Source organism: Falco punctatus (assembly GCF_963210335.1).
Source record: "Falco punctatus genome assembly, chromosome: 6".
Taxonomy (NCBI): domain Eukaryota; kingdom Metazoa; phylum Chordata; class Aves; order Falconiformes; family Falconidae; genus Falco; species Falco punctatus.
The window spans coordinates 8,048,901-8,075,957 of record NC_137585.1 but is presented as its reverse complement, the minus strand read 5'-3'; the positions used below and the strand labels follow the sequence as shown (position 1 = coordinate 8,075,957).

The 27,057-nt window shown below is 40.9% G+C and overlaps 1 protein-coding gene across 4 annotated transcripts in view; it reads left to right on the top strand.

Annotated features, from left to right (window-relative positions):
* The window catches only part of TSPAN9 (tetraspanin 9), a 186,917-nt gene that overhangs the window by 71,526 nt on the left and 88,334 nt on the right, over positions 1-27,057 (top strand). For 2 of the 4 annotated variants that reach the window (XM_080393620.1, XM_080393622.1), the window contains one exon: positions 13,615-13,694. The exons of 1 other annotated variant lie outside the window; for it this stretch is intronic. In XM_080393620.1, coding sequence (XP_080249746.1) covers positions 13,632-13,694 — 63 coding nt within the window. In that variant the 5' untranslated portion in view covers positions 13,615-13,631. Of the gene's footprint in view, positions 1-12,738; positions 13,695-27,057 lie in introns of those variants that run through there. One more of the 4 variants, XM_080393621.1, reaches the window with a different exon arrangement.

Below are 27,057 nucleotides of genomic sequence, written 5' to 3'. Positions count from 1 at the left end.
CATCTTCGGGCTCAGTGGCTGACTCAGGTTTTAGACATTAGGACAAAATGTTAGAATCACAGCAAAGTCTAGGATGGAAGGAGACGCTGGGGAGCATGAGCCAACCTTCTGTTGAAAGCAGGGTCCCAGTTTAGGTTATCCAGGCCTCTGTCAAACTGAGACTTTTTGTCAAACTGAGAATATTTCCAATGAGGAGATTCTACCACCTCTCTAAGCAATGTATTCCAATGTTTGATTGTTCTACCACTGAAGGTATTTTATCCCTTATATCCAGACCAAATTGTCCCTGAGCAACTTATTTCTGTTGCTTGTCCTGCCAATGTTCATCCCTGTGAACAAAGTACCACCGTCTTCTGTAACTGCCTTTTAGCTATTGGAAGACATTATTAGCCTTCTGGAAAGGGAGAGTCTTTTAGGTGTTAGGCAGCACATCTGTCCTGACCTTAGTGCCTGCATAAAGACCTGATATTAACATTTTATGAGCTGAAAGTTTTATTTCAAACTAGCGTATAGCATCTCTTGAGGGTATCTTCCCGTGGAATTCTGTTCCTAAGCATGTATCTTTTCTATAACAGAAGTCAGCGCTTTAAGATTTCCCAGTACTGAGTACTGTGCATCAATGACGTGTATCTGGCTTTTAATTTCAAAGGGCCCCTGGTTGCTTTAAAAATGTGATTTACAGATTGTGCATAACAGCTACTGGTGACCAGCTTGTGAAATCTGAGAGGGAATCTGGTTCACAGAACTTTGCAGCAATAACGTAGCAGTGTACTGTGTCAGGCCTTGAGTGATCTGGGGTTTTTTCCACTGCTTGAGAATACAGGATACTGTGTAGAAAACTGTTTTGTATTTTTTGGCTTTCAAGTATTTGTGCTTTATATTAAAACAAAAATAACCAGATCTTAAATATGAAGGATGTTTAAAATGTATGAAGATAGTTCTGTGATAGACATTTTGAAGGCTCTGGTGCCTGGGAACAATACATAGGGAAGAATTCATTACTCCCTCCTCCCCGCCTACAGCTTGGTATTGATGTAGTCTTTTAGACTCAGTCAGAGATCATCGATATTTGAGAAAGACTATATAAACATAACAGATGTATTAAGTAGGGACAAAATTGAGGCATCTGTATAAATGGAGCTAAAAGAGCTGCAGAACAGCAATAGGCACTCTTCGGGAGGCACTGAACTGGAATAAGGTTTCTTTGAAATGATTAAGGCACTTGCTACGTCTTTTTTTGCAGCATAACACATAAACCTGGCATTGAATTACAAGACAGGTGCAAAGCATCATTCCGTTTGGAAAAAGAAACTGCACCTTCCAATTCCTCAGCTCTGTTCCCTTTGTATGTTCAGAGATCCATAACTCCTGATTCTATTGATTAAGCTTTTATTGCTTTTTGGTACCTTTAACCTACAGAGTTCCAGTGGTACAGCTGTCAGGGAGTGAGAAGAGGGGTTTTTTCTTCTTTGTTTTCAATCTCAGGCCAAATTACTTACCATAGTGCCAATTTCTGAACCTTTGTTTTCGGTGTATGGGGCAGAAAGCATTCAAGTTGATTTAAAAGAAAAAACCACAGTGGGAACTGAGCTGACTTAATTTAGCAATCCTTGTAATAGAAGAAACATCGGATTTCAGAGCGCAGTGTATGCGATCAGGTTTTGGTTGGAATCATGTTTAAAGCTGTGTATTTTGAGTATAGTATTTCTTCAAAAAGAGACAAACATACAGACTCTTTTAATGATCGTGTCTGCCAAACCATCTTGCTTCAGCTTGCAGCAGAAGAGAGTAACCCCATTACCGATAAATATTTAATATAACAGTTGCTGTGCTATTGGAATAGAAACACTTAAGTACTATACAGGAGTGTCCTGTCATAAAACCAGTGGCACAGAGAGAGGTGGGGGAGGAGAAGACTGAGATGTGATCAATTTAGAGAAGTTGAGTTCAGATACGGAATAGGGTGATGAGTTCTTAAAACTCTCTGGAAGATGTCTGGGTGGCCTGAAAGGATTATATGTTTCTTCTGGCCAGATGCTTGACAGGAAAGGGACTACTGTGACTTAAGAAATGAGCATATGAGAAAAATAACACAAAAGGAGAACCCACAGGCTGGATAAAATCCAGGGGACAAAGTATCTTTTATGTCAGGGGCATCGATGTCCAAACCTGTATAGCTCTGTTTTACAGACACTGAGATTACAGGGTTAAAACAACAACAAAAGCCAACAAAACATTACCACATGGATGATATTCCGGTAGATTTACTATTAGCTTGTTATTCTGAAGGGAAGAAGGCTGGAAAGGCTTTTCAGTAAATTAGATTAGGTTTGAAAGAAGTCTAGACTTGGACAGGTAGGAGAGAAGAGAGAAACAGCATGTAGATACCATTACTGTGGGCGTCAGATTTGACTCCTGGAAGGCATATTTGGACCCAAACTAGCACTGTCTACCCTTATGTGGCATTGCATTTTGGAAGCCTTTAGTTTAGTTCATGTTTTTTAAAAACCTGTCTGGATGCACACCATTTACTAAACATTAATGGCCATGTATTTTATAGACTCCTCTGAACCAGTGTGAAGAGCATAGCATGAAGCATTGTGTTGGTTGCTTCTGAAACAAAATGCCAGTGTCCCAATTAATTTGTAAATGGAAAATATCTGCCTGTGATAAATTAACGAAGTGCTGCTTCTAAAGGCCAATTGATATTTCATGCTGTAACTACCGCATACTTGTTACATGCTCAAACAGATCAGGGCAGATTGAATGACACAAGTAGTTTTCCCCTCCAAAACCCACGTTTTTGTCTTTCAGATGCCACTATGGGGATTTTTTGCAAGGTGCTTAGTTTCTGGCAGCTGATCAAGGGCATCGTGGTTTTATCACCTCTGAGAGACACTGACAGTACAAATAAACTTTTTCAAAACTCGAGGGCATGTGGGCTTGGCGTTTGGGAAAGAGTCAAACATGCTTGCATCCATTCTTTATACCCCATGTCAGGCTCTGAACGCCTGGTATTGCAGCTAGCCCACAGCATTCTCGCCAAGTGTAAATGAGTCCCCCTTAATGCAGATAAGGTCATAAAACTCTTTTTTGCCATTATATTTCTGCCTTTACAAAAGATCATTAATTAAAAAGCTGTAAAAAGGTAAGTAGTTCCTACTGTAAATCAGCTAACTGAACTGCTGCGTAGTTTTTTGCGGCTTGACAGGCAGGGTCACATCAAACTGTACTCTATTTTTTTTTTCCCTTTCATTTCCTCCTTTGTCATTTTAAATCGCCCAACCCTTGTAGTAAGAGGTGACACCGATCACAAAGCTCATGAATAGCAGCACCATATACATAAACCTGCTGGATTATAGTGAGAGGTTTACCTTGGTTTCATTTTTACGCTTTTCTTGTATCTCATGCAGAATAGATGAGAACCATTTAGCCTCATTCTTGTGAGATGAGTAGGGTGGCTAAAGTATCTGCCTCCTCTTGGGGTTTAAATCTGACTTTGTTGTTCTCGGCAAAGCAAAAAGCATTAATTGCATGACTGTTATGTTACAGGCACATGCTATTTTAAATGACCATATCCCACAGCGTCACCACACAAAGTGCAAGAAGCTTTATTGTGAGGGGAGCTAAGCTTTATTGCAAGGGCAGATGCAGATGCTCAGAGAGGATTGTGTTTATAAACCTAAAGAGCTTCAAGACAGGACAGAGTCCGTGGGCTTTGCTCTAGCTGTACGTTGTAGAAGCTTGTTGGAAGCCATAGCACAGAGCCCAGTGCAAACCAGCAGGATGAAGCGTGGCCGTTGTGCCGTGGTTTGATCAGATCTTGAGGAGTGCTGTTAGGCGCTTCAGGTATGTTCGAGTTATCTTGAATTATGCAAAAACTGTTTCTCATGACTTCGGGAATGTCTCCTTTGGAGGACAGAAGGAGGTATTTGCAGGGAATCATTAGGCAGTGTAGCTTCTTACTACAGTTGGTGGACCTCAGGGAGGGCCCAGAGTAGCCTGGGGGCCGCGTGGCTGTAGAGGCTAGATCCCACCCTTGCTTCCAGATGTTTCTGCCGTGGGTCATGCTGGGGGCCCAGCAGAGGGGAACCTGGTACTGTGGGTTGAACTCAGCCTACTCTGCTGCTAACTTTCAGCTGTGAGGCTCCTCGCTCTGGGCAGGTACTTAAATTCATTTGCCGGTTTGACTCCTTTATGAAAGCTGTGCATCTCTTTGACCTGAAGGTGGAACCTGGGATCAGGTTTTGCTTGGAAGTGCTGCTGGTAAACAGCCTTTTGATAACTCACACATCGCTGAGGTGATGGCTCTCCAGTGAGTCCAAGTCTGGCACTTTCCGTGATGTCTTAAATTGGAGGCTGGGGCTGGTGATGAGGCAATGGGGAGGGGAGCCCAACACAGCGGTGTAAGTTTGCTGCCCATTGTAGACATCTGGGTCTCTGCCAGCCCTGACACAGTGGTTTTAAATGTTCCCATTCATGGAATCACACCTGTTTATGCTTAAGTGCCAAAAAATGAATATTTTAGCAATGAAGGAATTCACTCAGTTGTGAACGTTCCTTCATGGCGTAACTGAGCGTGTTTCAGAGATGTGTGATGCCTTTTAAAACTGAATGCTCACATCATTCTCTTGGTCTTGCTTCATGTGGAGGCATTTATATGAGGGGGTTGTAAATTTTTTTTTTACGTTTAAGTTACATAGTTCTGCTGATACATAGAACCAGCTGCCAGTTAATTCAGAATAGCAGACTGCTGGTGACATACAGCCTCTTTAGAACATAGGTCACAGAATATCCACCTGATTTTGTTCAAGGGACTTGTACATGTTGGATGTGGTTAGAAGAGTTCTTGTATTAATTAAGTCTCCCTACACTGTCCAAGAGGAAGAAGGGATGCCATCTCGCATGAGAGGCAAAAGTCTTCTGCTAGTTGCTAGCCTTTTTTAACCTGGAGTCAATATGGAAGATGTAAAAATCGAAACTGTCATTTGAAGTGGGAGAAGAGAGGCGCTCAGATCATGTACTTTACCTCTGCAAAAAATAGGTGGTAAATAAGAAGAACCTCTCTCACTTCCTCGTCCCTGCTTTCTTTTTTTTTGTCTTTAATTTTTAAAGCATGGTTTTGGAGATCTGATTTGTGATGTTTAACCGCTGGGGATATCAGGGTTATGATGTTGCTGCCTTCCTGTCCATGGTTCGCAGCTTTCATCTTGCTTTCTTTGTGCGTGCAGTAAAAAGCGCTTCTCTGCATATGCTTTTCTGTGTATTGGGAGGGGACAGCAGCTGGTACCACACATTTATTTGCATCATTGATGGCCAAGGCTTGGATTGGCTTGTGTTAGCTTCTTTACAAGGAGTCTCTGACTTGAAGATGGGCTTATTGATGATTTTACAAGTGACTAGTATTATACTAACATTGTTGAGCGAGAAAACTCCCCTTCCTCCTACAGGTGAGATACAAATTTAAACTACAAGGGTTTTCCTGTTAGGTTGTGAAATGCTGAACTTCTCAGAGACTAAATTTTGAATTTGAAATGAAAAAACAGAATAGGAATGATGAGGAAAGGTCAGTTGCATCTGGGTGACTTCACTTTTGTAAAGGTAAGGTGTTGATAGAAACAGAATTGGTTAAATTAATTTTGAATTTGAATATTAACTCTTATCCTTTAAAAAGGCGATCTTTTCATCAGCAGATTGGAAAAGACTGTGGTATAAACATAACAGAGAAAGAAGCACTAAGATAGTTAGCTGAAATTATGAGGGAGTTGGAGAGTTTTCAATAACAGGAGGCACTGGAAAGATAAGTGCTTAGTTTAATGAAGGACAAATTACATGAGCTGTAATACAGGATTACAAAATAATGAAATATGGGATGAGGATTAATGCCAGAACAGAGGACAGAGCTGGAAGGCTTAACAATAGCAAATAAGAGGAAGATGCTGAAATTTTTAACATAACACGTACCTGCAGAACTCACTGCTGTAAGATACTGGGGCTGAGTTCTCAGCAGAATTTAAGAAGGATTAGCTGTTGATGGAACCATGTATTCACCACCACAGAAGATGAGATAAACACCCTGTAATTAACAGGGATACAGATTCTTCTGGTAAAAGTCATAAACAGACTGTTCTAAAGCGTCTGGCACTCTGCTGTCCAGCAGGATAGGCCTGTCTGCTTGGGCACATGCTCTTCTCTTGCCCTTCATATTTTTTATGTTGTCCCACCTGCTGGTGGGAGAATTTTTAAGGTAGTTTTGGGACTTCAAAAAGAATGTCCAATTTAGTTATTGAATTCCGAGCCAGCTATTAATATCTTGTTTTCTGTCTGGACTGTATGCTGTTGTACGGGTTGATTTGATCTCCCTATGTATGGTGCCAAGCCCAAGAAGACTCTGACTTCCAGGGCTTCTCAGAAACAAACAACAAATAGACTTTCTGGATTTTTTTTCTTAAAGGTGAAAATATCAATGGTAAATTGCATTCTGACATAATCTTTAGAGGACTTCTTGCAGATTTAGCATGTTTCATGATGTCGTTTGTAAAGTGAAAACAAAACCCCTAAAAAGACCCTTGTGCTAGTGCAAATGTTTTGATTTAAAAGCTTAAACGTGGGTAGCAGGATTTCTGGGGTTTATGAAGTTATGTTTTTCTGTCGCTTTGGAAACTCAGGCATGCTTTTTGCTCAGTCTGAGGGCTGCTGAGGGGACAACTGGTGTGAAGGTGACATTCACAATTTCTAAGCTTCTGGACCCCGTGTTGCACTTTGACCCTTACCTCGCATGTCTCCTGTGCGTTAGTTTATCAAGTCATCTCCTGCATCTTATCACAGTGGGTTAAGGTCCCTGACATAGTTTACAACTAATTTCTTTGTACAGTTTTGAGACAGAACCTCATTCTGTCTCTGTTGCGAAATCCTAAATGAGAAGTCTCAGCCACATACACACTGTTAGCAGTAAATGGTTTTTAATGGAAATCCCAGGGACCAAATGACACAGAATGTTTGACACAGTGGGAAGTCTTATAATAGGGTCTTATTTTCTTGATCATCCATCCAGTGAGGACCTCACGGTGGAAGGATAAACTGTTCTTATTGGTATATGTAAGTGTAAACTAGTAAGTAGTGATTTAGGCCATTCAAAGATATTTTACCTCTTTGTCTTGGGAGGACAAGGAGAATTACTCATCAGAGGCAACCGCAAGCTGTAATGCTGTTGTGTCAGAGGAAACAGATTAATTAATTTCTTTTCCAGTAACAATATCAACAAAGGTAATTTCTTTGGGGTGAAGTCAGGACTGATGAAGGTGGATTTGGATTGAGGTGGCTAGGCACTTGGTCCCTATGTCCGTAAGAACAAATCCTTTCCCCACAGATCTCAAGCTCAGTGCCTTCTCGGGGGTGTTCCCTCACGCTGTTCCTGCAGCCTGGAGCGCTGTCCCACTCCTGTATCCCTGCCAGGCCTCCTTTTCTCCTTCAGCCGTGCCAATGCTAGGTGGAGTCACAGAATATGGAGCCCAGCCTCTAAAAACCCATCTGGGTGTCTCTGTTTTCCTTCCAAGTTACGCCGTGTGCACGTTGACCTGTCCCAGATCCTTTTACCTGGCCTCTGGAGGTGCCTTTCTTCCGCAGGTGGAGCTGAGGGTCAGAGGTGCCTGTCGAATGCTCTGAGTGAAGAGAGAAGGGCACGAGCTTGTCTCTGTCCTCTCTCACAAAACATTAGAGGAGAATTATTTACTGGTCAGATCGCAGGCACCAGCTGTGAGGAAGGCAGTTCCCTGACGAATCCAGCCTGCCCCTCCGTCACTGGCCTGTCCATCCAGTGCCCAAGGAAATGAGGGTTTTCTGAGGGTATTAGAAATGGCTGCTGTTCAAGGTGGTAGGGAAACTGTGTGTTTCACTCTTCTCCACACACTTGGTAGTGATTCTTTCTAGCATTGATAACAAACAAGCTGTTCATATCTGCTCTGAATAATGTGGGAAGCTGTGATCGGGTATTGGAGACTCCAAAACTGACGTTACAGTATTTCTGTCTGTTTCTGATGGAAGAATTTTCCTGTTGGAAAATGAAAGCATTTGAAGGGCAAAATATGGCTTGGGATATTTAATGCTGAAAAACAAAGGCAGGTTTCAAAACTTGTCTACCATACAAAGTTGTCCTTGAAACCTACCTTGCTTCTGTCCAGTCCCACGGTGGGCAGAATGCTGTGGATTTACAACATGCAGGCGGGGAACCTGGAAGGCCTCAGGACGTGGGATACAACCCTCAGAGCATCCAGGTTTTTGGTTAAATCCTGCAGCCTTGGGAGCCCTGGAACTCCGGGTATTTTGGCTTGCTGGAGACTAAGCTCTTTGTTGTGGAACCAGGAGCATAGAAGTCCCGAGAACTTCATGGGTTTGCCTCTCATGTGATACTAATTTCAATTTGATTTTTTTTAGACTTTCTTTTCCCTGTAAGCTTATTCCAAAATCAGTTGTGTGGTTTTTTTAATCTGAGGTTTCATCTGTAAACAGCTGTATGCCAGACTGATAAGCTATTCTTTCCAGCTCCTGTTCCATATCTCCTCATGGCTTTTCAGGATTTGGAGAAGTGGCTGGGAAGATGTAGTCACTGAATTTATACTCAGAGATCTTGGTTCTTTGTCTACCTAGTGTACTCTGAGGAAGGCTTGTGTAATTGACTTCTTGGTTAATATCATTCAGAAGAAAAGAATGAATTTAAGAACTGTATCCCTCGAAGACCTGATCATGTACGCATGCGTTTGTCTCTCTTCAGGGCTCGGTACTGTTCTGAAGTTATGTGGTAGAGTTACTCAAGCTCACAATTTCTAAAAATAATTAATTTGAGAATGATGCAATGGTCAGTGTGCTAGCCGAGGCCATGTGAGGCACAGATTTAGTTTGCTTATCCGACAGCAATTTCCTATTCATCCTCAGCTAATGTCTTGGTCCTCAAGTTCCCCATATTTAAAATGGTGACAGTAGCACTATCCTACATAATAGAAATTGCAAGGTAAAATATAGAATAAGTTGTAAAATGGTTTGTATGCTGTGGTGACCGGAATTTTTATCTTCCTTTTTTAAAAACTCCTAGTGTTTCAGATTTCATAGTCAGGAATCATGAGGGACTATAACAAAAGCTTGAGATATTTTTGCTCAGGCTTCTGTGTTTGTTCCTGTTCTTGCCTATTGTTGCCTTGTCCCTCTCCCTGGATCAGCAAGATCATTTAAGGGGAGTGTCTTGTAAAATGGATTTTGAACTTTTACAAGGGCAAAAATAAACAACACTTTTATATGTCGCTGAAATACGTTTTATGTCTGTAATATGTCTTTATAAATACATGGTTATAAATATGTGCATAAACTTGGTCAGCTTGTGCTCTGTTTTGCAGTATGGTTCCACAAGCCAGTTGTGCAAAAACAGCTGAAGAGGGCGAAGAGTAACAGAAGGGTTCAGAACCAGCGTAGCTGGCATAATTGGCACTGAAGTTCTGATGAGATAAAACCAAGAGCGGAGAAAAAGCACTAAATAATTTTGTGACTTCCAATAAAAACTGAAGTTGCTGGGATCTGTATTTTGAGGGCTATGGTGGACTGTTCCTGGGCGGGCACCAAGTAAATCAGATTCCGCAGGAGAACCAGCCTATGTTGTTTGGGTCTTATTAGTAATACCCCTCCTTTCCATTTTTCTGCTAACAGCCATTGTGACATCTGTTTTCCTACCCAGTATCTGAAAGTGGCCTAAATTCTTACCCTTACTACTTGTCTGAGCCATTTAGGTGCGATGGACTCATTGATGTTCATTGCCTTGTCCCAGGCATTTGTGTATGGGTCTGAAATTATTTTCTTGATGTGGAAACACCTATCAGCAAGAAAATTCTGTGATTCACTAATCAAAGATTAATGAAGTACAGAGTGAGATTTTGAACGTTTTTCATGCCCTAATTACTTAACAGAGACGAGATCCGTAGTGAAGCAAAACGTGTTTGTTGCTGTGCTGAGGTTACGCTGTTGAGTGGGACCACCGTAAGGTGGTGTTGAATGGACTCGCCGCAACACCTACCACCGAAGTCTCAGTCGGAGGCAGAGTGAAGTGCGCTGGCTAGTCAAAACACAGCTGGATGAATTGCTGACAGGTTTTGCACCGTTTATTTTTTCAGCAAATCAGCAGTTCTGTGTGATTTATTAACTGAGCTACAGCTAAACGGAGTTAAGAGTTCCAGCAGGAGGAAGTGGCATCTAATCTGTAAAGCTGCTCCGTGGCCACGAATTCCAGTGGCAGAAGGTTACTAAAGCTTGTAAAGTCTTCCTGGTGGGAAGAGCAGAACCCTAAGAGGGTGGTATGTTTCCTTGGTGCACAGCGGGAGGGCGGGCAGATCTGGAACTGCGGTTGCCCTTGTGCTCCTCGCCCAGGCTTGGGTTTGAAGCTGGCTGCCGGCTCTACCTGTCTTCGGTTCTCGGCTCTGAAGTATAGACTGTGATGCAGACCAGTCACAGAGAACACGTAATGGAAGGTGCGTTACAGGTAATGTAAAGAAAACTAATCTTTTGTAGCCTTGGAAGGCAGAAACAGAAAACTGGAAAGCCTCAATAAAGTCTCATAATGAAAACCTGAAAAAATTAAGCTTGGAGGGACAGTTATGTTGCCTTTTTATTTGTTACAAATTTTTATTATTATTTTTAACCACTAATAGAAATGTTTACACTATTTACAAACTCTGAATGGATTTGTGGAGATTTTTGCTTATTACAAAACATTCTTTCAGTTTTTTTAACCTTGAGGACTGTGGATTTATTATTATTGTTCTGTATCTTCATATGGGAAGCTAAGGCAAATATTTATATTGCGTTAGTTTTCAAAAGTGCACAGCACTGTTTATTTTTTTTTGCTGTAGCTAGTCTACATCAGTGGCAAACCAATGGGTGCAACAGGAAAAAATGCCTTAAAATACTTGTACCTTCTCATAATTTTTTGGTTGAGAGCTCGATTTCATGTGGCAAGTAAAAAGCCTGAAAGTAGCTGCTTCAGCACAGGATTGCAAAAGCACAACTTCACAGTGCAGTAAGTGAATTTCAAACAGAACAGGTTTTTCAGACTTCTAAAACCATACTCGGACGTCTGTTTGCCCTGTGTTCGGATGCGACTTACCCTGCAGGCTGCAGTGTGTGAGGCGGGTACCTGGCCGTGGTCTACAAATCTCTTCCATGTTTTTTTCTAAGAAAGTTAGTTCTTGATGACTGCTCACATGGACGTTTGTATGCGCGCCATAGGTGCGGATAGAAATGCCTGGCTTTGGTCACGGCTAATTTATCATTTTGTGGTTTTTTGCGTGTAGCCTTTCTGCTATGGTGCGTGCTACTGAGTGGTCATCTTGCAGTTGTCTTCCTGATGGGCACATTTGATGCAGGTAGTTCTGAAATGACGGTTGAAAAGCAAAGTGAATAAACACTGTTGATACAGGCTCGGGCCTGTCTGTTGTTAACGTGTTATTCTAGAGCGGAAGAGGTGAGAGAAAGATGTGACACATACAGACACTGGGTATTTTTGTGATGTGAAGTACTTGATGGTGGAGGGAACTTTTCTCAGAAAAAGCCTGTCAAGAAAGGTACAGCACTGCTTTAGGGTGTTGATTCTGATGTTGTTACGTAAACATTACAGAATTTTAAGGGGCTTTTGGGCATAGCTGTCTAAGATTGAATCCATGTTAAATTATCTTTTCTCAAAGATACCTGATAAAATAATTAACAGTGCATTATAATGTCGATATGGAAGGGTCAGTCGAAAGTTGTGCATAATTTTTGCTTTTCCTGGTGGCTGTTTTTCATTCATAGCGCCCTCCTAATATGGTTTCTTTACCAAGAGAAAAGCATAACCTGCATTTGAAATCTGCTGTATCACTTTGCACCATCAGTGTGCTGCTCTTATGCTTATGACAAAGTGACGAATTTGGAAGCACCAGGCATGACCTGAAGTATTTCTCTTCCTGCACACATACACATGTGCACAGTCATGCCCTCTCTGTTTCAGGAGTCCTAGCAGGCACGTTGCGCTACTATCTGGAAAGGACACGTGGCGTTTGGGTCAGTGTTTCTAGTTCACAGACTACCTGCAGTGTAGGATGGCTTATTGCCATACACAAGAACAATCTCTGACACACTAGTTAAATAGCGTGTAAATAGCTGCAGGTGCAGATACCCTTACATTTCAAGAGTTTGAAGAATTGATTGATGACCCTGTGAGAGCCAGCAGCTCTGCTTTTCTGGTTATGGTTAATTATATCAGAGGTGATGGCGTCACATTATGTGCATGTATCACTGAGGCATGTGCCTATTCAGTGTATGCTGGGTGCTACTCTATTCCAGTTCCTTGTCCCGTGGCATTCGTTCCAGCCAGAAAAGAAATGTAAATCGCTGTTAATTTAATGAGCAGGGAGAGGTTAGCACCTGTCTATCTAATTCGTACTTTTCCAGTATTTTATTGCGTTACAGGAGTATCACTGCCTCGTAGTTCTAGCTCATAAACAGCTAAACAGTACTTGACATTTAAAGAGATTTTCTGTTGTGCACTTGTATAGTCAAGAGTAATTCTAATCCTATTAAAGATATTATGTCATGGAGGCGTGCTCTGGGGGAGAAGGCTTCTGCTAACTGGCCCGATGGAAAGCAGAGGGGAGGGGCGAGCAGGAGGGTGGATTTATTACTCGATAGTTAGGTCAGGGTTTTCTGTGGGAAATGCCCAGTGGTTGCAGTTGCTGATGATTTCACGGCAACAGCAGTGAAACACAGAGTGCGCTCCGGTAGCTGGTTACTGAATGAGATACTGCAAATGGGTGGAAGGAAAAAAGACAGCTTGTGAGAGAGAGTCAGAGAGACACAGAGAGGGAAGCTGAGAGCAAGGAAAGTGCTCCGGCTCAAGGAGAGTCTCCCAGGTGTACTGCAGAAGCTTTTTGGAAATGGATGCAAGGACCATCTGCTGCCTATAGATTAGAGGGCTGCCTATAGACTAGGAGTGGAGAGAAAGAGCTTATGGCTCTCTTGAATAAAAATCGAAGTTCTGCATAACTGATTCATCAAGCTAAATCATGAGTATGCTCTTGCATGGGATATTAATGTATAAATCCATGCTACAGATAGAGTACAGCCTACATTGCTATAAAAAATAAAACCACCAACAATGCAATGAATAAATTCTGCAGTGATTATCTGATTTATGTACGAAGAAAAAGAGAAGCAAAACACAGGCAGCTCTTATCGCACTGTGGCATTTGCAAGGCACTGCATTTAATGCTGAGAGATGCTATACATTAAATCTGACAACTGTGAAAAGAGAGATCATGGAGAAGTCAAGTAGTGAGGATTCTTCAATTCATCGGAGTCCATCTTTGGATAGCAAAGACTCAGATTTTGCTAAACCTTCTACCTCAGGGAGGCAATTTGGTCGAGGTTTTACGGCTGGAGCTTTCTATGGTACAACTGGATCACGCACACAGAGCCACACTGGGGTCGGAACCGGGACCGGCGTTGGGACTGGGACTGGCGTAAAAAGTGACAAATACAGTGCACCCAAAGGCAGCAAATACGTGGTCTTTTACCTGGATCTATCCTTTGTTTTCCTTTTAGAATTTAAGAAGTGCAACATGGCAAGAGGCTGCCTGTGTTGTTTGAAATACATGATGTTCCTTTTCAATTTAATATTTTGGGTGAGTACTGCCTTTTCGGTTGCCTTCATATGTTAGTGTACCCTGTACTGCTGCATTATGTGTATAGTGCATCTTTGAAGCAGTACAGTAAGTTCCCCCCTCCCCTCCCTCCCTCCCTCTCATACCTGCTTAGAATATTTTCAGTGTTAAACTTGTGTCTACTGGGAAAACGTACATGTTTTCTGTATCTTTATTACTACCTGGTTACTGTAGTTTGGCTACCTACTCCTCAAACTTGCTGGTCTAATATGTATTTTGAACCGGGTTATCTAAGAAAGGACAGAATTGTTGCCCTTTAAGGAAGAGCAGAATTACTGTAGCATTAAAATCCTTCAGTGGCAGGATTTTCGCATTCTGTTGTACTACCTCATGTTGCATTAAACTGCAGGTTAATTTAAATTTGAAGTACATTCTTTTTGTCACCATACATCTCATTTGCTTATTGCAAACTTCATTTGACAAACTGCTTTTCCATTTGAAGGAGGTTCTGTACCATTTCTCCAACTTAAAACAATAAATAATGTATGTTCTAACCTTTTAAGGTATCAGCATAAATGTGACATGACTGGAACAGTGAATTAATCTGGATGCAGTTTCAGCTGCAGTTGTCCACGTTGATGTGTGAAGTCGGAGACTTGCACTTGCTTCTGAGGGATCAAAACTGATTTTCCTCCATCAGCCAAGAGGCATGAGGAGTTGTAACAAAGCCTCAGCAAGCAAGTTAAAAGCGTAATGGCTACTTTGAGCAAAGTATTGTCACGTACAAGAGAAGGAGGAAAAGTTAAGTCATCTGGCAGCTAGGCAGCCTCGAGTGAACAATATTGTTGAGGAAATCACAGGCTAAGTGAAATACTGAGTGTGCATAAATATAGCCCAACATGAAATGGTCCTGGTGGTTGCAAAGCTTGGGCACGTGAACAAAATCATTCGTGGTTCTGCTCCAGAAGTATACATAAGCTTCATAAATAAATAAAAACACCACCCCTGGCTTTATTTTAGAAAAAGGGACATTAACAGTCTAGTTCAGATAGATGCCTCTGGCGTAGAGAGATCACTGCTGAAATTAGGAGTCTTACTAGCAGCTTCTCTGTTTATCTTGACCCACTTACTGAAATAACCTTTAAGAGCAAGAGTTAATGGGAGATTTGGTACGGTGTTGAACCACTCAAGTAACAGTGAGCTTCTATCTGAAAATGCTACAATCACTGAACTTGTGGGCATCCTGCATAAACAGAAGGGTAGAACTGGTCACTGAAGAACACCTGATCAAAGTTCACTTGTGGTTTTTTATTTTTTCTCTTTTCTGTACAGCAATCCTACCAGAAAGTTGTCTTAAGTATTTCTGGAATAAATCACTTTGAACACACCATATTTATAGCAAACTGGCTATTTGACCCAATGCTGCATTACTTTGACACCTTGGAAGTATTTTTTTCATGTGCTATATGTTGTGTTTAATTTTGGAACAGCTTTTTTCTGGTATTGTTACTCATGTCCTTTGTGATCAGTCATTAAGTATCTCTTACCCCTCACCTCCTCGGATGCAATATCTTTCTTTCCCAAGCAGCAATGTTCTTGACTCTGCATCAGACTGTCAAGAGTCCATTTTTTTCCATTCCTTGAACTTGCAAAAATATTTCAGAACTCATCTGCATGCTCAGCTCTGCTCAGCTCCCACTGGACAAACCTATTGCTGCTTAGGTTAAAGCTAGCCGACGGTCTGGAACAGTTCTCTAGTGCTCTGTGCTGCTTCAGCTCTTACTCTTACCTCTTAATTCCCTTTACCCGCTTCCCACCATGTCTTCTGCTGTGAGGCTTACACCACTTTTCTTTGTATTTCTAAACTTTGTCACCACGTCTCTGTATAAGATTCTAGGAATGCTTTTGGTATGAACCAGGCTATGGAGAATGAAAATGATACTCTGGAATAGTGTATCTGAGAGATGGTAGAAAAACGCTAAATGCAAGATGTCAGGTACTTTTCAGAGTAGTTTACAACAAAAAGTTGATCCACCAGCCTGTTTTCAATTATTCGGAAGCCCCCCTTTCTTCGCTTTAGCTGGCTTATACTCAATTTTGCAAGCCAGTCTTGATGTTCCTGTGCATCCTTCCAGAGGACTGCAGTCTTGCTAGATTCATTGGGTTTTTTTTTTACCTAGCTATTTTATTGTCTTGAGCCATTCAAATGAACAACATTATCACCTCTTTTTACTCATGGAAATGCGAGCTAGAATGAAGCATACTGCAGGCAGGTGTTCTGTGGTTTGCCGCCTCTGGCTTTGTACCTGGAGTCTACGTTAATTCTTCTATGGCTGGCTGACAGGTTTTGGATGTTTGGCTCCGTATGTGCTCCTTGCTGACACCGTGTACTTGCGGTACTTCTCACTCCTGCCCTGAACGCTCCTGCCAGCCCAGCCCTGGGCTCTCCACACAGCTCTGTCAGTACCCTCTGCTCCCAGCCTGTCCTGAAGCATTCTCTGCTATTTCAGCCCTGTCTTTCATCTTAACCCATTTTTTCCATTCCCAGGATTGCGTGTTCTCATTGCTTCCTTCTGAATTTCTGTTAAGAAACCCAAATCTAAAACCATGAAGCTGTGATCTGCTCTTGAGCAGTGACTGTCACCTTTTGCGATGCAAGCTAAAAGAGAAGATTCATTTTTAAGCATGAAATTTTCTGAACCTGTAATTCCAAGCAGAATGTGACTCCTGGTCTTCAGAGGCAAGGGGACCACTTCGACACTGTTATCTTCTGACAAAGGCAAGCAGTGTTTGGGGGTTTTTATAACAGGAACCTATTTAGGCAACTGGAAACAGGTGGGAAAACGGTGTTCCAGGGAGTCTTTAAACAGATGCTAGCCTCACAGCTGTACAGCTGCAATAGGCGATCCAGCTGACCAGCTTGCTTGCCACAAAGCTACATGGTTCTTGAGCCTGCGGTAGCAGAAAGGCTGTCTCATGGGAAGTGTTGTTCCACCATGGTAGAATGGTGTTTCTGGGATGCTTCCTCTGAAAATGAAGACTGGTGGTATCCTTTGGTGTCCCAGAATGCTGGGCATTATTGTTTTGAATGGTACTCAATGTTGGCCCAAAGAGGGATGTTCTTCCCTAAAAAAAGAGGAATCTTTTCCCGTTATTTGCTTCCTGACACAACGGAAGAGGTTGGGACCGATTCTGTTCCTCATGGGGCAGTGAGCTGTACTATTCCTTCAGCCTGGCAGCCAGCTCATAGATACTTGAAGACCAGTTATATATGCATGTTATCTATTATACGTGTTTTTGGTATGAACCAGGCTATGGAGAATGAAAATGATACTCTGGAATGGTGTATCTGAGAGATGGTAGAAAAATGCTAAATGCAAGATGTCAGGTACTTTTCAGAGTAGTTTACAACAAAACCTTGATCCACCAGATAGAATATATAATAAATATATTTTAAAATATTTTATTATATGCATATATATGTCTACACATGTATATGTTTGAAGGTAAGGGAGGAGCACGCCAATTGGTGGATCCTATCTGTCATTTTGTAGCAGACAGTGTTGCTGTGATAAAGAGGTGGTGGTTGCTTCTTGCAAGCAAGAATTCAGCATTTGCGAATCATATTTATGACAACAAAATACAGTTTTTGAAAATTAGTAGCATGTGTATGATTTAACGTGGAAGGGTCACATATGAGTTCTGCAAAGCAAATGGATCTAAGCGGGACCCAGCATTAAGCTGAAACAGAAGGTGTTTCTCCAACATATCACTAAGAGCTTCAGGTATTTCTCTGTGGCCCTCTGATTCTTAACAGTTGTTCTTGGCCATCTGGCATTGCTTTCTTTTAGAGATTAGGAAAGTCTGAGCTGAGGGTTAAGGAAGCTTAGAGTATTTAATTGTGTGGCTAGGATGATGATTTACACTGAATTCATCCTAAGTGCATAATATGTTTTGCAAGGGGACTGGGCAACTGCAAATGTTGGTTGATTTAGTTTGTCTTCGAAAATATTTATGTGCAAACATATGGAGATTGCAAAGTAGCCAAAATAGCTCTGCAGAAGAAATAAAATACCGATTTTTGCTTCTACAGATCGCAGCTTAATTGTCAAGAAAGGTAATGGCCAAATATAAACATTAAGATGCATGACTTTCTAGGGTAAATTTTGCATCATTGTTTTATTAGATAAAAGAATTACAGTAATTATTTTCACTAAATGTATCAGCAAATCTTAGTGGCTATAAAATGGAATTTCTGAAAACATAATTTTTAAAAGAAATTTCACTTGTGAAATAAGAATTTCATAGCATCCTCAATGGGAAATTTTTAACTCACAGGGATAAGTTGTCAAAACATCACTAGAGAACTTTGCAAGTAGATGGTGGCCATGGTTAAATTTTGGGTTGTTCTATTCATTTAATTAATTCATTCATAAGTCCCTATAAAATGCATTTTATTAGGGTGATTTTATGGCAAGATCATTAAATCTGTGATCTTCTGTGTTTTGGGAAGAGCTAAGGAAAAGCTAAGCATAGTCAAGAAGATCCTTAATGTGGTTTCTTTGTTAAATTGTTTATATTTAAACTACTCCCCAAAAAATCCAACGGGAATAATACCTATAGTTAATGGTGTAATTATAAGCAGAAGTTATAACTTATCTAAATTAAATGGAGTCAAATTTACAAAGTCAGATATAGAATATTCAGTTTCAAAGTAAATTTTGTAATAGGTTGGGGGCATTTTCTTGTCACTAAAAAATAAGACTAGAAGAGGAAAATATGGGCTGGAAACTTGCTGGTCCAGAAGTAGCAGCAAAAAGTCAAATGCAGCAAATTTTTCATCGATACACTGTTATTAAAATAATGGATACAGGATAATGCTCCTGGAGAGCATTTTTTCTACATTAATTATTTGTTTAATCTTATAGTGGTAGTAATTAATACTCTTTTTCTGTAGATTAAAATGATGTTGTGTGTTTAGCAGTGAGCGTCAAGACAGCAGTACCGCAGCCATGCAGGTGACTTTTACCAGAGTCTCAGGTCACACTAAGAGAAAGGCAGTGTCTCCATGCCCTGGGTCTGGCTGCTGGCACAGCTCTTGGTACTGAGGAAGCAGCTCAGAATTTTAGAATGGCTTATATAAGTTAATCCATACTTGTTTATATCAAACGGGAGCACATGCTGTAGGGTACTGGTTAGTTTGAGGTCCAAAGCTCTAATGCTGAGCTGAACCTGTTGGACAGACAGTTAAATCTTGCGAAGAGACTGTGTCCCTACGCGTAACAGAGTTACCTCTGAGGTTTAAGAGGGGCGGAAAGTTTGTCCCTGAAATGAGAACAAAATAGCTAAGTACAGCTTAGAACAGGAAACATTCAAATTCTCTCTCTCTTTTTTTTTTTTCTTTTTTTTTTTTTTTTTTTTTTAATTGTCCTCCCCTGGCTGCGTTATCTGATATTGCCCATTTTCTGACACAGGGAGAGACAGTGAGTGACCCTGGGATGCTTCTCTCTTGACATAATAGCAGTATTTACTTCTGTCGTATTCTGACTTTAATGCTGTAAGTCAGCAGTGCAGTAGCAGTTGCCTGTACAATCCAGTGAAAGTAAGACTACTCAAAAGCAACAAAACAAAAAACCCCAACTAAACAAAAAACCCCAAACCAACCAAACAAAAAAACCCTGCAACTAAACAAAAAACCTCAAACCAGCCAACCAAACAAAACCAAATGAAACAAGCAAGACAGTGAAATCTGGAAAAAAACCTGATGTTTTCAATCGTGTTAGCAGGAAGAATTCGGTTTTTAGTAGGGATTCAATAAGCTGTGAAAAGATTCCAGCTTTAGTTGTAGTTTCTCCTGCAAATGGTATGGCTCGATTGGTGTGCCTGTGTGACCATGGACCTCAGCGAGGGAGAACAATTAGCTACATGTTTTACCATGTCAGTGTTTTGGCTGGGAGGAGAAGGAAAGGTAATATTTAGTTCATGAATGTGATGTAAATAAAGTCTATTAAAAAACCTGTATGGTGACATGACGGACTAATACTCGGACATTACTTGAGTCCTGAGACTAGTTTTAATTTCCAGTAGCAAAGTTTGCCTCACAGCTGAGTTAGCCCGCTTAGTCCGGGTGGTGAGGGCCCCATAACTGTTTTTAGGGTCTAAGCTGTTTTAACTTCACAGGGAGGCCACCTGATACGGCATTTTTCACAGCGTTCCTCTCAGTAACTGCTCTTTGCTAACACCATATTCTGTTCAGGTTGTTTCTTTTTATTTGGTCTTTGTGGTTTTTTTTTTTTTTTTAATAATTTTTGGTTTTCTTCAATGTGAAAGTGTTTTTACTGTAGCTGTAGGTAGGTGTGAGAGCCGTTTGTGTCTGTTATTTTGGATAAATGATGGTTTGATTCATGACTCAAAGGCGGATTTGTTGTATGCATCTGTTATGATGTCGCCTGCTGGACATAGTTTAATCATTTGTATATGAGGAGGTTTATAGTCATTGAAAGTGAGAAGCGGAATAAGAATTTCAAATTGGAAAACAAATTACCCCCTTCCAGCCATCCCTGCCCCCCTGTACTCTCAGAGTTAAATCTGTCTTTAAATATATGACTCAAGTTCTATTCCTTGTATCCTCCAGCTGCATGACCTCAAGCAAATTTCTTCAGCCTTCTGTACCACATTTCCCCTAACTTTTAAAAACAGTGATGATATCAACTGTTATAAAGCGATGGTTCTAATCATGGGGTGCAGTTATTGTTAATTTTGCATAAGCTTAATAACCGTAGTATTTCTTACTTAGCTCTGGACTCCTAGACCCGTGCAGAACATTTCAGTGAGCTACTTGATTTGACCTTGGTTAGCATGCTCCCTTTTGGTCGTTCCTGCTCCCTTCCAAGTAAGTCTGCAAGAGGTTGATCCAAAGGGGTATTAGTCTTCCACATGTGAGTAGAGGATGAGCTTGTAACTCCATTATCTGGCTGTCTGAGGAGGCATCTAATTTGCTTATTTAAATGCTGATGCCACAGAATGAGACCTAGGTAGAAAAGATGGAAGGATGCAGTCCAATTTGTGGAAAGTAAAGTTTAGTTGATTGGCGTTTTGCTGTACGTAAAGTTAGGATGTTCCTAATGGGCAGCCAAGTTGACACAGGTAGTATAGTATACTATACTTAGTAGCTCCTCTATGTTTATCCCATGTAATCTGTAGAGTTACCCAACCTTTCAACAACTCATGGAAACTGTGACTCAAAGGAGGAACTTTGCTCGATTCCTTGGGTTTTGCTTTAAATACCTTGCAGAAATAAATAAACCACACCTTCCAAACAAAGTAAAGGAACCTAACATGGCTGAAGGTGTGTTATTAAACGGTGGATGTTTGCTGAACTTACTGGGGACTTGTCGCATGAAACTTAATCGTTTTAATATCCCTTTACAGAAATGGCTGCAGGCACTGAACTCAAAGCTATTTCACAACTTCCTGAAACAAATTAGCTTTAAATCGACTCAGATCTCCATTCCGCTCAGTCCCTTGCTGTTTAAGAGCAATTTAAATTGCTGAATTTATTCAGCAGAGATAATTGAACTTCCAAGTGTTCGAAAACTTGACTGGGATGATTGTTCTTTCCTCCTGCTTTTCTTGAGCTGGGCCAAAGTTCACATGGCTGTCCATTGAACTACTCCATCCAGCGTAGCAGGGATCGCGAATATTCTTGGGACCTGCAGCCTGTTTGAATTGTAAGCGTCATCTGCAGCTCATCTTCAATAATATCTTGCAAAACTTGGCACCGTGGCCAATAGCTTGATCACTGCTCAGGTAATGCAAGTAGGGCCAGGTTTTCCACAGGGTTACAATACATCCAGGCAATGTTTGTGGTTGTCACGTCCCCACAATCTTAGCAGCCAATGTCAACCCATCTTTAAGTGTTCAGTGTCACAGTTAACGTGCTGGCTCTCTTTTGTCTCTCGACCAGAGCCTCTGTGCTGTCTGGGACACAGCTGTCCGCTGCTGGTTGTTACCCCTTGCATCCCTGGAAATGGGATGCAAGCTGAAGCATGGAATGATTAGCGTGTGATTTCTTTTATTTCTTTCTTGGCCTCTTTGTTTTTGCTACGTTTTTGTTGTTAAATGCAGTAAACGAGAATTAACTTTTCAGCGTCAAAACAATTAATAATGTTTGCAAATACTGCTTCTGCTTTAGTGGGGAAGGAATTCTTTACCCATGGATTCTTGTTGAATGTATTGGTCCTCATTGCAAGCTGCATTTGGTGCTCCTATCGCTTCACCTGTCTTCTGACTCTCTTGAATGAAAATTCTTTTTCCTGTTTCTAATCAACGTACCAGGGATACGTAGTTTTGAAAATACATTAAACTAGTGTCTCTTGGCCTCTTCCCATATAACACTGGCAAGTCATGAGATATCAGAGATTGAATTTATCTCTTTTATATGTCTTTCGTGGATTTCCCCATACTTCTGTTTTATGTGCATTCTGGTACAATTTCTACTGTTGTACGTACAAATTATAGGTCTGCAGTAGGAACAGATCACAGTACTGTTGGTTCTTAAAAGTGTGTGATGGGTATTGAGAGTTGCTGCAAGGAATTAAAACCAGCAGAAACTGGTATGCTACGTTTCTTACTTGCAGAATTATTAATTTCTAACACTTCAAGGTTTTGTGATTGAGAAGTGGTTTTTTTGTGGTGTTTTGTTTTTTTGTGGTTGTTTTTTTTTTTTCCCAAAATAAATGGGTTTTAATGGTTTTTAATTTTTTTATGGTGAAGAAGATTGAAGCAAGACAATCATGAGCTATGGATGGAGATAAGATTATGAACAGATGACTATAAGCTGTAGGGCTTCATCAGCTTAACGAATTACTAGTCATTAGCAGAGATGCATTAGTTGCTTCTGTGCACACTTTACCGTGCTGCACATGTGATGCAAAGCATGTTAACCTAAACCAAGCAGTTTACTCTGCAAGTAATTTGTGTAATGGTTAATAGTGGGAGCAGTTATCTTGGGGTAATTCTGTCATATATAATCATCTCAGAACACCACAACATACAATCACTGGGTCTGAAATGAGGCAGAAATGAAACAGAGGGAAAAGAATTGGCGCTGTACTATTCAGTCAAATTGTCTCACTTAATTTGCTGTGTTAGAGAACTGAAAGTTACTAGAAGAGCTGCTTCTGAATCAGAGGTTTGTTCTTTTAAGCTTCCTGATTTATATATTAGGCACACTTTTCTTTAAATGACGCTGCTGAATACTTACATTTTGTTAGTCGCTGTGTCACTGCTGAGTAGTGTGGGTTCTTCCCAAGAGTCATTTCTTCCTCTATATTGTCTTGGAGAGTTTCCAACCAATTATCATCTTAAGCAGGTAAAAGAGCTGTCTGTCAATGGATTGTAATTCAGAAATGTAAACATCTCATTTTGTCTTATTTCATAGTAGTTTTAAACTAAATTGGTGGTTAAGAATCTGATTATCCTGTACTTCTGTGCCCCCAGCACCTTTCCCTGCTTCATCTAGCTATTGCTGTGTCCCAGACAGTGCCTTTTCTTCTGCAGTGTCCTCTGGATGCAAAGACACAGTTAAATTAGAAAAAAATAAACTTTATGTGCTCAGTTGCTCTTTCCTTAGAGTTTTGATTGCCCTGTCATCTCCATTGTCATTGCCTTAAGAAACTTACATTACATCTGTGACCATAATCTCAGAGTACCTTAGGACCACTTAATATATTTATCCTCTTGACACCTTGGAAATATGGGCTGTGCTTTTATCCTCTTGATACAGATGGAAAGCTGAGCTACCAAAACAAAGGGAATATCTGTAGTGGAACACAGGGTAGAGGGCTGAGAGCTATTAGAGACCAAAACTAGCAAGTCCACGTGCAGGGCAGTTCAGCAGGGGTAGGCTGGTGTTGAGTTCTGCGTGGCATTGCCCATGAGCTCCGAAATCCTGCCCATCACCTATTTGGAGCTTGGGTGTCTTTGCAGCGGTCTTCCCTGCACTTTCATTTCCAGATTAGCTTGGGCAGAGACAGCTTAAATCTGTCTATATCCATGGTGTAGATGTGTCCTACTAAGAGACTTGTACAAAGTTAAACTGAAATTGAATCTGGATCTCTAAAGTCCTTGGTAAGTGTCTTAAGTAATGTACCATCTGTTACATGCCATGCCATGCCTTTTGAGAGACTTGATGCAGGCAAGCCACCTCTGAACTCCTCATGCTTGTGCAGCGTGCTCCACAGGCACAAAGCTCCTTCCACATTTAGGACCTGTAGAGGATCCTTTTAGCTGGCTGCGTACTCCAGAGGTCTGGCATCTATCTCACTGACTTCAGAGGTACCTAGAAGAGTGAAAGTTTTCTCATGACACGTAACATATATCCTAAACCTCCCCGTCACCTGCAAAGTGTCACTAAGAAAACTGAAATTATCTTCTTGAGGTTGTCATCCAATAGATGACAGTCAAGGTGAAGACTTCGCTGTAGGATGTCTCTCTATGGCATCCATTGTAATTTTTTTTTATGACTCCAAACCAACTAATAAAATAATTCCGTAAGTGATAAATAAAAAATAAACAACATTGTGTTTAACACTTACAGAAGGTAGAGATAAGAAGACAGAGAAGTTTCCTGTTGCATGCCTGGCAGTAAAAATCCTACTTTCCATAGCCCCTCAAGCCATATGTTTGTCTTCTACTGTCAGAGCAGTGTTTGCTCTAATGGCTTTTTCAGTGTCTGGAATGTAAAAAGAACTCTCTGGTGGGATCTTTTTTTCCACAGTCAGCGTTTGGGAGGATGTTGGGTTTATGTCTTTCAGTGCAACATTGGTTTTGTGTCTTATGGGATGCCCTTTAAAATGCAGATGGCTAGTGTTATCTTTGATCCTGTTTTGTTATTTTTGTGTTTGTTTAGGCTTTTTTTAGGTGTTATCGACTCTGCTCATAGAAGTGACCTGTGGAGGTGGCTATGATGTATGACCTTGGTGTGATAGAGCTATCTGTTACTTTGGCAGGCTGGAATCCCATTTTCTTGGGGATTTTAACTCTTTCTTTCTGCCTTTAAGTAGAAATGGAAGCTGGCGCTATTATTGGATCTTCTCCTTGTTTTGCTTCTTAGCCTGTTCTTCCGTGTACAACTTAACTGGAATAAATCTTGCGCTTTACGATTTATTAGATGTTAGTGGTAACTTCTATCATTCTGCTGTGAGCATTTAAACTGATGATCCAAATAAACTGTAGCGGAGTTACAAGTTAAGACAGTTAGGACTATGTTTGACTTCTAGTGTACCGATTTATCTTCATGAGGCTCAAATGTAAAACTGGATCTCTCTGATCAGACCAAAGGTTTGTATATCCTGTCTTTGAAAGCTGACGATAAAGAATGCTTAGCAGACACCAAAGGAATTGAGCACATTCATGGAACTCCTTTGAGTCCTTTATCCTATGGCTTTCCTAAATTCACTGGCAGTAGGCTTGCTTGTTTAATTATTTATTCTGTGAAAGGGAACTTCCTCTTAAACCTACTGCTGGATAATTTCCATAAAGGCTGACGGATACTCTGAAAGCAGTGAACTGTCCTCCTTTCCGCCTGTCATTATTGTTGTTGTTTATTTAATTAATTTATTACTGGAATAGGAAGAAAAATCAGAGAAATTCTGGCTTAAAATGTTACGGAACAAGTAATATTTAGCAGTGCTTAGCATAGCATATGTGTAGATCATAGAATCATAGAAAAACTCTGGGTTGGTAGGAGCCTCTACAGAACATTTGGTCCAACCTTCTACTGAAAGCAAGGCCTTAAATTATCTGACCCAAGGCGCTGTCAAGCTCAGCCTTGAGTATTTATATCAAGAGAGATTTCACTATTTCTCGTGATAATTTATTCCAATCTTTAATTGTTCTCCATTCATTCACTTTGTTCTCAGTTTTTCTTATAGTGGCACCAAAATTTTCCCTGAAGCAACGTGTGTCTGTTGTTTGCCTTGGTGGCACGGCTGGATGGTCTCCAGTTTCTTGAGCTGGGACGTTCAAACCTGGACACAGTAGTCCAGGTATGGTCTGCAAGTGCTGAGTGCAATAATCACATCCCTTGCTTGCTTGAGCTGATGGATATAGTCTTGCCAGTGCAGACTGGGGCTGGATTTAAATGTTTATACTAATATTTATACTGTCCCGGTGGACTGTGGTGTGGCTTTTAACATCACGTTTGGAGCATCAGCATGCACAGCACTCCCTATAGCGTTCATATAGAGATGAAGCAGCTTTACTGTGAGGACAGAAATGTTTTCTTCCTCACTTTCGAGCATTTACACTCATATTACATTGCTGCAATTAAACATTTTAATCCTTTTTATTGTTTTTCCCTCCGGGAGCAGATCTGACTGCCTTCCCTTGCAGCCTCTCCTGCAGTACACTTCAGCTAAAACATTTCTGCTTCTTCGAGCCATTCAGCAGTTTCTGTAGCCCGTCCTGCAGCTGTGTCACTGTAAGTCATACTTAGTTTTAAACTCCATCCAGCTTGAATGTACAGTTGGCGCAAGTGCTGACAAGAACAAAAACACTGATCTTACCACCCCCTCTCCAAGCAGCCGCAGTGTACGATTGTGTTCTCTAGTACGGTATATTGATTTTATACATTGCTATGTGTTACACTGCTTCATGGTATTTATCGGAACTGCTGACTGCTTTTTTTTCTTCCACAGTACTTTTATTTTTCTGGTCTGGTCAGGGCTCCTGCAGTCCAGCTAGTGCTTGTTTTCTCTGTTCTGTTTAGACTCATTAAGAAGGTGTATCTCAGAATCATGAGATTTTAGGCGTTCATTATTTTTAACAGGGCTGGGTTTGGAACAGATTAATGGTTGTGGGGGTGTGCGTTGTTTTTTTTTTTTAATAAAAAGCTAAATATATTTGTGTATTCTCATGAGTGGCGTTTTTTAAAATGATACTTTCTATTTTAGGCTTACGTTGAGGGCGGTTGGGGAACAGCTAAAGCTTGAAAACAATGTGTCTGTCTGAAAAACAGCCTGTAGAAATAGAGGTGGTGGGTTTTTTACATGTTTTATCAAAGTGCAGACTGCATGACAACTCTGTGTGTTTCCTAACAGCGTATCTGTTCTGACATGTGTCCTAGTTTTAATCCTTTTTCAAGTTCTTGAATGTATTTTCTTTAGAGGGCTGTATTAGAGCCCAACAGTATTTCTTTCAGGATACTTCATCTTGCTTGTCCTCATAGAAATAGCTGGGATCAAGCACGTTTCCACAACACACACAGTTCTGGAACGTCCAAGGCTGCAGGTTTCTCACTTAAAAGCTTCTGCAGCTGTGTGTGAGCAGTAATAAATGGTTGACAGAAGCCTCTGGGGACAACTTTAAATGGGTGAACTGT